The sequence below is a fragment of the Lissotriton helveticus genome, chromosome 2_2 (genome assembly GCF_964261635.1).
Source record: "Lissotriton helveticus chromosome 2_2, aLisHel1.1, whole genome shotgun sequence".
NCBI classification, from domain to species: domain Eukaryota; kingdom Metazoa; phylum Chordata; class Amphibia; order Caudata; family Salamandridae; genus Lissotriton; species Lissotriton helveticus.
In genome coordinates this window covers 251103682-251117265 of record NC_136060.1, presented here as the reverse complement: position 1 = coordinate 251117265, position 13584 = coordinate 251103682, and the positions used below count along the sequence as shown (strand labels likewise).

General features: G+C 40.1%; 1 protein-coding gene across 1 annotated transcript in view; it reads right to left on the bottom strand.

Annotated features, from left to right (window-relative positions):
- SEL1L3 (SEL1L family member 3) overlaps positions 1-13584 on the bottom strand; it is a 684155-nt gene that overhangs the window by 94718 nt on the left and 575853 nt on the right. The window contains exon 20 of the mRNA XM_078678371.1: positions 4574-4683. Coding sequence (XP_078534497.1) covers positions 4574-4683 — 110 coding nt within the window. The remainder of the gene's footprint in view (positions 1-4573; positions 4684-13584) is intronic.

Below are 13584 nucleotides of genomic sequence, written 5' to 3'. Positions count from 1 at the left end.
GAATGACTTCCCAAACTCAATACATTTAAAGTTCCAGAAGGATCCATTCCCTCACCACTTCTTTTAATTATATGTATTGAAGCTCTGCCACAATAAGGCACACCATAAATATGGAATACATCAATATGGAGATGAAGCACAGATATGCTCACATATAGAAAATCCAGTCGGTATAGATAAACCAAAAACCTTCTTCGAATGCTGGTAGTCTTCAAGGTCTCAGCCCTGAATGCCTACCTTATGTTACCAGCAAATGGCAGTACTATATCATGCCACATCCTAGCAGCAAAACAGGTGGTTTAACCTTGTGGTACAAGGACCAGGTCCTGACATTAAAGCTATGCTATTGGAGACTTTGGTCGCTCTAAGGTAATGAGAAATTGAATTTCGGAGCCCTAAACCTAGCACAGGTTTTATATAATATATGATGAGCTATTCTTTCCTACTTTAACGGTGACTACAGAGGCCAAACATCCCCAAAATGACTCAGAGAGGTAGGACTCTCTGAGGCAGATAAATATAGCCTAGATGAATAGAAGAATAGGGAGAGCAAGGAGGAGAGCAATGAATAGCTCTGGGGGAGGAGGAGCAAGCACCCACGAACGCAGGTTGATTTAGGGTCTTAGAAGGAAGGGGTGAGTTTTGTAGTTGGAGGAGTGTACCACGGTACACTTTCCAACTACCTGCCTTATATTATATGCCTTATATAACTGTCTGACTTATATTTTTATAAATATACCAAATATTCAATGAAACAATTGAAATCTAAAATCCTTCCCCAATAAATGAACTAACTGATGTACTCACTCTTCCTGAAAATGAGCCCAACTACTCTTTTCTAATGACTCACTGCCCCCAATGTAAAGAAGGTTTAACACCCTACACACTACCTCTATTGTCCCCTCTCTGGCTCCTTATGCAAAGTCTCTCTGATTTATCACAGACCAACATCTCAGTCTCCAGACTGAGGAGACCATCATCCTATCAGTTCTACCAAGAAAAGTAAAAACAACATTCTTCATCAGAATTCAAACTAGCAGTACATCTGTTGTTCAAACACATCTGGATTGAGAAATACAATTTTGGTGGGTGTACCCAATGCTGCACAGGCATAACCTTCCATCGTGTATCCATCGTGCAGGCAGAAAAGTACAGGAGACCGAAAACCTGAACATACCACTCCCATTAGAGCACGTCTTCACTGATTCCCACTGTAAGTATGTATGTATGTATGTATGTATAGATGTACTTATATAGCGCAATTTCTGTCACCCGTCGGGCATCCTGGCGCTTAGACTGTACTGACACTTACGCATACATGATGTTTCCAGCAGCAGATACATTTACATTGCTCTAGGGAACAGGTGGGTTTTCAGGGCTTTTTTAAAAGAGCAAACATTTTCCATACCCCTCAGACCCAAAGGAAGGGAGTTCCACAATCTTGCAGCGGTAAACCTAAAGGACCGGCCGCCCGTCCGAGACCTCAGAATCTTAGGTACAACCACCAAATGAGCTGAGGCTGACCGTAGAGATCTAGAAGGGGTGTACCAGGAAAAGAGATCCTGCAAAGGGGACGGACCCTGTCCGTGTAGAGCCCTAAATACCAGGCACATTGCTTTAAAATCAATCCTCTGGGAGACTGGCAGCCAGTGGAGGTCCCTAAGTGCCTTAGCAGAGGAATCCAGGCGTCGACGTGAGAGGGCCAGTTTGGCGGCAAAATTCTGTACCCGCTGCAGTTTTCCAACTAGAGTAGCCGGAGCCCCCAGAAGTAGTGCGTTACAATAGTCAATACGACTTAAAATTATGCTCCGTACTACCTCTGGTCTAGCCTGTGCAGGGAGCAATGGTAAGATCTTACGCAGCGAGCAGAGCAACGCCATACAGGTGGCCACCGTTCGATTCACTGACACATCAAGCTGCAAGCTAGCACTGAACATCACCCCCAGATTACGAACCGATTCAGCGGGCAAGCTAGCGCCCTGGAAGTCAGGAGGCAAGTGATTAGTGACTTCAAGAAAGCAATCAACACAGAACTACCATGCTACCTGAATGATAAACTGAAACTCACAGATGGCCACACCAGAAACAGAAGCTGTATAATTTTGGAAATAACTAAAGCTAATAAATCTCCTGCTTACATCTCTGATTATGGAAATCCATCCCTAAGGAAATTAGACTGAATACTTGCCTATCAAGAATTAAAGGATCCAAATAACTAGTTTTTCTGTACTCTCTTCAATCCTACCATTAGATGCATATCTTAGGCTAGAGCTTCTTCAACTCTTATCTACAGAGGGGTCTCCTGACCCTGCAGCTAGGTCTGTGCTACAGACAAGATGTATTATGTTACATGTGGAAAATCTTCTTCAATGGAAAGATACCATTTCAGACATTAATTACGCTTTCACAATAGTGCTCTTGAAAACTGGAATGAGATTAATTGAAAAAAATAGAGATGGATTAGCAGAAAGATTTAGAAAGGAAGCATGAAATGCTATACTTTAAATCTGGCTAAAATATTGTAATGCACTAACAGAAAGTATTTGAAGTAATGGGCAAGGAGTTACAAGGTCAGAGAAATAAGAGGAGAAGAGGTCCAGATGCAAAAAGAGTCGAGGATATGTAGTGAATAGCTTTCTTAGGAGAAGAAAACAGAAAGACTGAAAAATAAATCTATGGTATTTTCTTTTACATTGGTATGTAGAAAGAAGGAATATGGACTGTAGGAGAATATAAGGGTGTTCATGTTATGTTTCTGTCAATAGGTGTATTTGTATATATGCTAGAGGATAACATTTGTGTGACTCCCAGTAGATAAAGCCAAACAATTATGTGTTCATTAATGCGGATGGTTTTTATATATTAGAAAAAAGAAATGAGTCTGCTTCCCCCTTGAGATTACATGATTTGAAAATATATATGGATATCAGCCAGTTGAAGGAAATTTAATTTCTAAAATGCATTGATGATAATTGAAATACTGAAGCTGAAATGCAATTGTTTGTAAATAATAATGAAAAAAGAAAATGGAATTATGATTTGAAATTGTAACATGATTTGAACTGAATAAAATATGGAAATATATTGGATAATGTCATTTAACTATTGTATATACATAATGATGAAGACATCATAGCTGGTTTAGCTTTGAATTAAATATAAATGTGATATTCGATGGGATGTGACACAGGCCTGGTTGCATGCTAACATGTTTACTGTTTGTGTATAGAGTGTTTTAGAGTGCATGAAAGTATTTTAGGGCCTAGATAACAGATCTGTTTAACACTTTGAGGACCTTGCAGAACATGGCTTGTCAGCTTTAAAACTATGTGTGCACAATTTTCTTACATTTACTTATTATGAAGCTTGCACTAACAAGCAGGAGAAGGGAGTTTTACACTGTCTGCAGCAGCTGGGTTTTTCTGTGGCTCAGTACCTATAGACTGCCTTGTTCAATTCCATATCAAGAGAATTGACATGATCCACCAGCTGCAGCTTCCATATATTTCCTGAAATTGTGAATGAAAGTATTGTTCATGGATCAGTATAACTGAAATAAGAGTCAAGTGTATGAGTAGACACTGACTCCCATGGTACAAAAGGTATCTGCTTTCAGGGCAATTCAAGCCTCCTTATAGACAGGTTACTATAGAGATGCTGAAAATTGTATCTCCAACTTCAGGCCATTTGGCCTTTAGGTACGCATGATGGTACATGACTTGGCTAGATATTGTAAGACAAACTTCGTGTAGTTCAATTTATTAGAAAATTGGTAGAGATTAGCCTAATTGGTCAGGGATGAGTGATAAAATATGGTTGAACTGTAATAAGGGTTCATGCTTTTAATCTTTTTGTTTGTTGAGTTACGAAAAATCATGGCAGTAATTCATATTATTTGTAGGAGAATAGGTAAATATTAGCCTGTTGTAAAATGCAGATACCTGTCTTTGTATTCTCATTTGGGGGGTTAGGCGTTTCATTTCAACTGTTGATGAGAGACTCTCTGACAACGTAATCTGATTTTTAACACCTTTTTCAAATGAACCTAACTCAAAGAGAGTGAAGAGAGACATCTGAAAGTTTTTTTCGCTGCAATGATCACAGGCTCCGTTTGGAGCATTGGAAATCTAATGAGAGTGGCCCTAATAATTTTGAAAAACACAATAAGAGGTTCAATCAATGCAATTTTACCACTCTTGAGAAGTTAACTGACTGGGTGGTTCAACACAGAGGGCAAGCTACGAACAGCTAGATCATTTTAAAACATTTGATTTAGGGAAACCTAATAGATCTGTTGTGGAACCTTTGACACACCAAGTAAAGTGTATTCAGTCACTCACTTCTCTTATCCTGCTAAGTGGTATCAGTATTTCAACATGTACTCATTTTTGTTGTCTAAATTGAAGTAAAAGCGATAGCAAAGAGTGAAATTGAATGTTTCGCGGTGACATGAAAGGATAAAGTAGGCAAAGTTCAATAAAGTTTTGTTCCAATGTTAAAGGAAAATAAACAAAAGCAGGAAACTTAGAGGCTCTTTATTTATGGAAAGAAAAACTTGTTAAACTTCAGATACCTGTGAATCATCAAGCAGAGCAGCTTGTGTATACATCCATGCCGCCATCTCAAGATCTTTTGAATGTTTGTGATAACCATAATAGTAGAGATCGCCCATCTTTAAGTATGCTATAAAAATCATTATGTGCAATTGTTAGTATCCTCAATAAAACCATAAACACAGAATTAATTTTCAAATGAAATCAAACAAGTACTGGTGATGAGATATGCAAGCAGTCTAAAATGAGGCCAGAAGGCAGGCTTCATGTATGATCACATTTTTGATAATGATACAAACATATAGAATACCAAATACATAAACTACCGATATAGTACAATAACCTAAAATAAACATTGTGTCCTTTTACATACAAGACAATGCCATTAGGGAATGAAGATGAAATTATTGTTCAATTATTCATCTCTCAAGATTATGAATCACATGTGTAGATTTGTAATACCTATGGAATTTCCAAATGTGCTAAAATTGTCATGGTAAAGGTGAATGATCATTAATTGAACTCTTGCAGAACAGTCAGTTCGTCAAACCACAGTGAAACAGAAAAAATGTAAAAGGTGGCTTATTAATTGGGGTGGATGTGAGTCCACCACAAAGCATGCAGCCATAAATTTGTCGGGTAAAACACTGTTTCAATAAATGAACCTGGGCTCAACTCTTTGGTAGTTAAGGCACAATACAGACAGGCTTAACTTAGGAAAACGTTTAGCAGCATCAAAGCACTTAAACAGTAAAATCACAACAGAACAATTTTTAAAAACACAGAAAATGTAATGACCAAAATGACAAAAATCTAACAAGAGCACAGGTAATATGATTTTTTAAAGGATTACAGCAAAAAGTGCCAATAAAATCTAAAGCACCAATCAAAAGTTACTGTTCTTGCTTTAACAGGATATATAAGTGATTTCAGGCTGATCGGGATGGAGCACAAGTTGGGTACACCAAGATGTTACCTTCTGATTTAGTCTTTGAAATAGAACTTGAACTCCTCCATTGAGGCATGGCTGCAGGTTTATCGGGTGGCATCCTCTCAAAGTTGGAAAGGAACTGGACGAGGTCCCTCTGAAGCTGTGGTTTTGGCTGAAAAGTTTCCAAGTGTGAATATTCAAATTTAGCAGCTGCCGAAGTCCTCTTGCAGGCTGACACTTTTAGCTCTTCACCTGGTCAAGGTTTCTACCTTTGGACTAAGGGGCTGATTTAATTTATGGCATAGAGGGTACTCCGTTGCAATGGCAAAAGAGTTTTCTCTCCGGCAAACTTACAGTCCGTCGGCCTGATTTCTAGACAGTTGGACCTTAAGTATGTCAGACAAAGTGACTACCCCTCCACTGCTGACACACTTCTCTGACTGCTGATGGAGTAAGGCCCATCAGATATTTGGCCCTTTGCCCACCCACACAATTTAGAGTGGGCAGTGGAATAGACAGTTTTTACTTTCCTTACTACCATAAAAGCAATGGTGGTAAGGAACAGTAAAACGTTTTAAATGACCCCATACATGTGCAACTATACTCTTGGTGTGGGGGTCATTGGTTTTGCAAAAACAAAATCACGGTTTGGAATTTTGTTTTGGAAAACATAAACATGTTAAAAGTTTTATGGATGGTACTGCCAGTTCCTGCCAATGTTTATAGTAGTATGCAACACTGGCAGACAACTTTACATTTGGCAGACGGAGGATCATTTTTATGGTGAGACTAAAGTGCTCTGCAATGCCAGCAGATTTACCTCCATCAGCCAAAATGAAATGAGACCATTTGTCTCTATTTTGGAGCTCAAAATCCTCCAGCTGGGCCTGCCTGGAAGCTGTATCCGATAAAGTCCTCTCACAGTTGGGCATCTTTGCAATGCAGTCTCGCTGAACCTCTAGAGGCCTTAAGAGGTCAAATAAATCCCAACTTTTCTGATTTTCTGGAATAGCTCTTCTTGGCCACCTCTAAGGCTTCCAGGTCATCAGTGACAATAATGGCCAGGGAAGGCCACCAGCAGGGTCCAGCCCAGGTGAATTTACAACAAGTCAGCTATGCACTTCAGGAAAAAAGGCCTGTTGCAGTTTGTTGTGTCCCTGTACCCAAATGCCCCTTGTAATCCATATCTTAGTCCTGAGTGCAAGTGAGAGCAGGTCAAGCTCTTGAGGTCTCCACAAAGATCTCAAACAGCAAGCTCAATCGTCTTCTGTTCATCCACTGGTCTAGAAAGTGTTCTGATGAGCTGTAGGTGATGTGCTACTTCTGTAGGTTTAACAAGCCAGTGGGTAGGGGTGACTCCGGGACATTCACTAAGCAATGAGCCCTTCCTACTTTTGCAGCACATCCTGTTTGCCTTACTGCAAACAATCCCAAAATACACTATTCTGAGGCGAATCAAAGATGGCAACACCTTTCTGCTCTTGGAGGATATTGCTGTGTCAGCCAGAGGTGTATTTAGGGAAATGAGCAGTCCTCTCCTCTGCAGCTACAACAAACTGGTTCTGAGATCAGCTCTCCCTCCCACTGGGCTGGTGACAAGCTGGAAAGAGAGGGCCCAGAGAACTAAGGCTTCACTTCCCAAAGCCCTTTACACCTAACTCTGAATTGGCTGGCCTTACCCTGGTCCATTTCAAGTAGATGAAGATCCTGAACCCTCCCCAACTGCCCTTCCTGAGCTGATAGGAGTCACATACCACACACCCAGGTCGTTCTCCCAAACGGCCAAAGCCTTTATTTACACTCTTGAGTGGTTTTCACTCTTCATTATAGTGGAGAACTGACATAGGCCCACTGCTGGCAGGTTAATGGTAATAAGCCCACAGGAGGTTTAGGCAGACAAAGTCAAACTTTTTAAAAGTCCCTTTTCCTGAATATTAATTAAAAATCCAACTTCACAACTGAATTGTATTTATTTTTATAAACATTAAACATGATGGTGGAACAACTCTGGTAGCTTCTCCCAAACCAAAACGAGTTCTGATTTTATTTTAAACTTTAGTTTGTCTCTAGTATAGCAACTGCCCATTTACAATGAAAATAATTTTGGGGAGACGGGTGGCTCATTGTAGGTAAATACCTACACTAAATTGCTGCATCTATCACATTCGAATACTGAGTACTCTACCTTCTGGAATAAAAGGTCTACTCAGGGATGTCCTATTTAATATTCAAAAGTAGGGTTCTTTCATGTCAAAAAGGGTTATTTTGACAGGATCTCCTGAAGGTTTACTAGCTGCAGGAGTCAGGCTACACAGGTTGGTCTGACTCAATGTTTTCTTTGTCAGCCTAGTGAATGGCACACCATGTACTGTAGTTCACAGGTAACATTTAACTTTTCCATGCCATTGTTGTATTTTCCTGCACTGTATGGTAAGGCCATACTGGAAATTTAAATATATCAAATGGGGATTAGCCAATTTAACCATTTTCAGGGCTCAGAGAACGTACAATGGGGCTTGGACAGCAGTGCCCCTGAGCGCAAAGTTCAATAACCAGCAGCGTCAGTCCATAAAAAATAGGGGTGTGCAGGCAAAAGGAGGTCCTTTCTCACAGAAAACGTATATGTACCGGATCTCGCTAATAATGGACTTCAATACATTTGGGCTTGAGATCCTCGTAATTCATTTAATCGTGGGATAATTCCAGATTCACAGAGACTGGGCTTAATTGAATGGATCAAAGGATCCACTCATGGAACTGCTTCCAGCCAAAACAAGTAGGATTACATTGGTCAGTGTCTGAGCATACCAACTACTTTTTAAATCTGGTGAATGACCCCTTTCACTTAATTTTGGCAAATTCCAACATCATCCTGTCTCCCTTGTTGTAGAGACTTTTGTTGGGTTTTGGAATTTGGGTGAATGTCACACCATATTCCTTCATACAACTCCAAAAATGTGGAGTGTATCAAATGTTGGACTGTTGCCATTGTCTTTTATTGGCTGGACCAAGATTGACATCCGAAAGGCTCATCTCAGCCTGACATATGTCTTAGGTCAATAAATCGAGTACCATTAAACCATTTGTTTTGTAGAGCTCACAGGAAGACAAGTGTTTGGGATAAAGCACTATTGTGTTGGTCAGAAGTTGGGGGTCACATTCAGAGCCCTATACCAATAAGAGTTTGAAGTCTTTGGAATTCTGAGTAGCATAATAATTATCACACCTCAGTGTTTCCCCTTGACAGATTTAGACAGGTCAGTCCTGCTGCAATTTATCAGGGAAAAAAGACTGGTAAACCGGCCAATCGTGCAATTTGTTGCTTTAAATACTGATTCCCCCTGTTATGACTCATTTCCTAGTGAAAAACTTAAAATATGAGTTATTTACCACACCTAGTATGTAATAATAATAATAATAATAATAATGATAAGACAATAGTGCTTAGGACAGAACATGATGTACATTCGCAGATTTAGCTGCTTAGAAGATGTGGTTTGCCAATGAGAAATACTGAGAGGAAAAGGAGGAGCTGGGTATCAAAAACAAGAAGTCTTTGGCTGGTTCAGTAGGCCCCCCTTTTAAATTGCTAACTGGACTGTGGGTCAAGGAGCCTTTGCATATGCTGCAAGCCCCAAATAATAGATTATAAGTGTGATTATCCAAAAATTGACCCTTGTACTGCTGGAGTAAAAGTACCCAACATTTTATCCCTTTGACGTTTTTTTGTGTTGTTTAATCCCTTCGATGCTTATATCCTGTTGAGTGTTCATACATTCAGGATATTGTGAGATATGTATTCAGGTTCAGATTGGCCTATAGGACAGTCTGTCAGTGCCCGAATGGCAGCTCTGAAAGGTTAGTGTATAGGCTTGTTTTTGGCTGATTATGGGTCGGTTTTAAGGTTCTGTGAGCCGGTTTTATAGTTGATTTCCATGATAAACTACAACTAGTATAATGCATTTGTCTTGGTAACAACTGAAATTGTGGGTGGTGCTGATTATGTACCACTTTTAAGACAGCATCATGATGTTTTCGGCTGATAGAAGAACAACTGGATGCTAATAATAGCCTTGGAATACACAACACCACCAGCCCATCAATGTCAAGGAGTTTACAGATCATTTGGAAACACTCCAAATGCAAGTGTTTCTAATGACGTGGCAGCTGAGTCCACTAACTTCAGCGTAAAAAGGAGTGACTGGCACATGACGACGAGGAATACCTACTAACAAGGCAATAAAGGGGAAAAGACTGAACTTGATGCCACCACGAGAAGGTCAATATACTTCTGTATTCTGCATGCCCTTGTGCTACCTTACAGTGCCTTCTAGATGAATTTCAGTCTTTAGTACAATAGACGCTATTATAGCCAGGCTAAAAAACAGGCAGCAGACCACAAAACAGAATAAGGTTTCTAAAGCTAGATTTGTCGAAAGTAACAGATACATCGGAGAGTACCATAAAGATGTATATGTGAACGAAATCCTATGAGCATCACAGCCAAATCCCTGAAAAATTAATTCGGTTTAAACTGACCCTGCTCTAAGTAGTCGAGCAAGATCTAGATGGTGGCTGGTAGAAAAGGGGAAAATATAAACTTTTCGTGGAGGAATCTCAGTAGTGAATGAGCAATCCATTGTGTTCCAAGGGCGAGGGATATAAAAAACTAATACCCAACTTTAACCCATTGGTCATAAAAATCATGTTGAACAAGAACTCACCTACCCGTGCACCCCCCGTCCTCCTTTTCAAGAAAACAAAAAAAGGGAACCCATGCTTTTAATAATAACGTAAAACATTGGAAAAACAGGATGAATGATGCCATGGACCCGAATCATAAAGCTATTTCTATGAATATGTGTGTGTTATATTTGTCTTTGTGTAAAATGCACTTAAACATCGAGACCTGATTCACAAAGCATTTCCTGTGGGTTGTAGTATCTTACTCGGTTCTTACCTATGACCTATTCATAAATCTCACTCATTGAAACAAAATTCTGTAATTTACAAAGGATTTTTTCTTGAGGAAGCTTGCCTTCCTAGGAAACACAAGGGTCCAGGAAGGACAAGGTAACTTACACTAAAAAGCTTGTGTCAAAGAAAGGGTCTCCGATTTACTGTGTAAAGTATTTATTGCCAAAATGAATAGTCAGCAAGTCACTGAATTAACTAACAAAGGGATCCCCATACATCTGCTCCCTGAGAGAAGGCAAGATGTAAATATATACTTTATCACAGGGATTTGTAGTACTGATCTCATGACAAAATTTTCACTAAGAATTCAAGCCGGTGCAATAATGAGCTCATAGGAGAGAACATGCAGATGGCCTTTGTAACTAGCAATAATGCATACATTTTGGGAGGGCAAGCTAGATTTTCAAAATTCATGTGTCTCGTCTCAGAGAAGGGTTAGCGTGAGCTAAAAACAAGGAAGTTGTGAGGTGCAGTCTTGCCATAACATTTTCAGCGCCACTAAGCTAAGGATCCTCTCATCTCTCGGTGGGTTCCAGAAAAGATTTGGAACCTGGGTAATGTGAATTGAATATTTCAAAGACGTTCCAGGAGACTCAGGACTCACATTTGTAATATGCATAGGAGTAATCAGCAAAAACTAGGTTTTGGCGTCCAAAATCACCCTGAAAATTACAAAGAATGGGGAGAAATGCATAGCTGGTCCAGAGAAGAAGGTCATTCATGGATGTGGTGAGAAGACCCGGGCTCCAGCTAAAAAAACGTTGGGAGGATGAAACTGGAAGCAAAACTGTCTCCAACACAAGGTGCTACATGAAGTTCAAGAATTAGACTGACTCCCTGCCCACGATTCAGTTGCTCCTGATCTAGGCCTGTCTAGAAATTTAGTCTGGCCAGACCTGGAAATTTGCCATTAGATGCCATATTGCTAAATATCCTGGCCTAACTCCATCAGGGGACGAGCCATGTGCTCCAAATGGGGCATATACATCACTGCTGATATGTTTACCATGGAAAGTAAGACAGAGCACTGAAATCAGTCTCTGATAAAACACTTACTTGCAAAGTGACATGCAATGAACTCTCAAAAGTTTACTTCGCAACACCGACATTTAAGTATCGGTGTGCCAAAATATTTTTGGTTTAGATTTACTACATGTAAAACCCTACATATAAATATCATGACAATATACATCTTTATGGTAAGTAGATATGGAGATAAGAATAGTAAACCTATATTTACCAATATATACTTACCTTCATGATATTATGGTTGTTGATGTTTTGGCATGTCCATTTTTTTTACTTAATATTTTGGCATACAAACTTCTAGACCACTGAGATAAACTACCAACTATACTTCACAACTTGTCAGGCAAACTGATCTTCTGTCATCTGAATCAATAACAAAACCCGGGCCATTCCCAACGCTTGCTCTTCCAATCCAGGACTACATGTGATGCTACAATCATATCATTCCCATCGCATCTTTTGGAGCAATGTGTACTACATACCCTTGTGGACATAGACAGTCTCCATTTTTTTAGCCTATCCTCTCTCTCTCCAAGTCTTCCTGTAAGTCAGGGGTGGACGACTATGCATGTCCACCACTGCATTTAGTGAGAAACCCAAAGATTCCACCTTCCTAGAGGTAAAGTGTGGATTTGTCTGCATTTATTAGAAAACATAAGGTTCTATCCTTATGTGAGATGAATGCAATGTCGCTCATTTACTTAATCTTGTATATTCCTGGCAAGTAGAGAGTTGCTGTTCTCAGCTTCAACAGCTTTGTAAAACCATCACGGGCTGAAGATAAACCAAAAGTGATGCAGGTAGATGCCCGGACGTCCTCTTGCCATTTAAACTGTACCGACAATGTGGCTCGAAGACAGAAATCCATGGATGTGTATGTTTGAAATCGAGTCTTGTAAGCCAGTCAACTTCTTGCAAAATAACCCTGAGCAGATAGATGTTCTGCATCTTGAAGCACATGTGTATCAGACATGCAATAAATTATTTTTGGTTGATCTCAGACCAATGTCTATTCCCTCTCTTCTGAACTAAAATGATATTGCTAATGCAACCACTAAGATGGAAAACACTAATATTTAGTAATGACTCATTTCTCTGTCGGAGCTCCCTTCAGCTTGATACACCAAATCCCTTTCTGCACCTTAAACCAGAATCTGCATCTGATGTTGAGTTTGAGTGGAAAAGTAGCAAAAGGAACTCTGGTGGACTAGTTAGAGTGAGCAGATCTAATCGTTCTATTTTTCTTGGCTGCTATGTTTGTTTTGTATTGGGACTAGTAAAGTGATATACCATATTCACAGGACAGGTAAATTAAATGCTACTAGTGGGCCTGCAGCACTAATTGCGTGATAACTTTCCATTGGGATCAGGAAGACAGTCAGGTTTGGAGCCTAAAGAATTGTAATAAAAAGCCCTCTTAAATGGTAAAGTCACATTTTCGTCACAATTCTTAAAATGCCACTTTTAGAACGTCCACATGAGTATATTGGGTTGCCCAAAGACACTGATATACTTTTAGAAAGTTGGCATTTTCTTGTTCTAATCATTTAGTGCCTGCAGCCCGTTTCCTAGATTCCTATGATTAGGTGTAGTTGGCAGTGTGCCTTTGTGTATTCCTCCCACATAGCCGCACAATAAAGAAACTGTGTGTTGGCAGATGGACCATCCAAAGCAGGATGGAGGGCAGAGGTGTGCACAGTCCTACTTGTACTTCAAAGTCACTGCCTCAGCTGACACACAAATGACTTCACACTAGCCTGTTGTGCCTGCAGATAGACTGGGACCACGACAAATAGGCAGGAAATTAGAGACACATCTGTAGGAGGAAAACAGCAGGAACAAAACTAGGGCTCTCAGATCCACTCTTCAGTTCATTTCTAGACCTGAGTGAGGGCTCTCAGGGCTTCCCTGCTGCCTGCTGTGTACTTCAGAGAACTACCCTGCTATACTAAGAGGATGGCATTGTTGGCTGAAGCCTGGCTTGTACCCTTAGAGGACTCTCCTGCTGCTGGAGACCTGCTTCCCTGTTGGAACCCAAGACTTCCAGAATGACTTAAAGGGCTAGTTGGATGGTTTCTTGATCAGAGTCTCAGG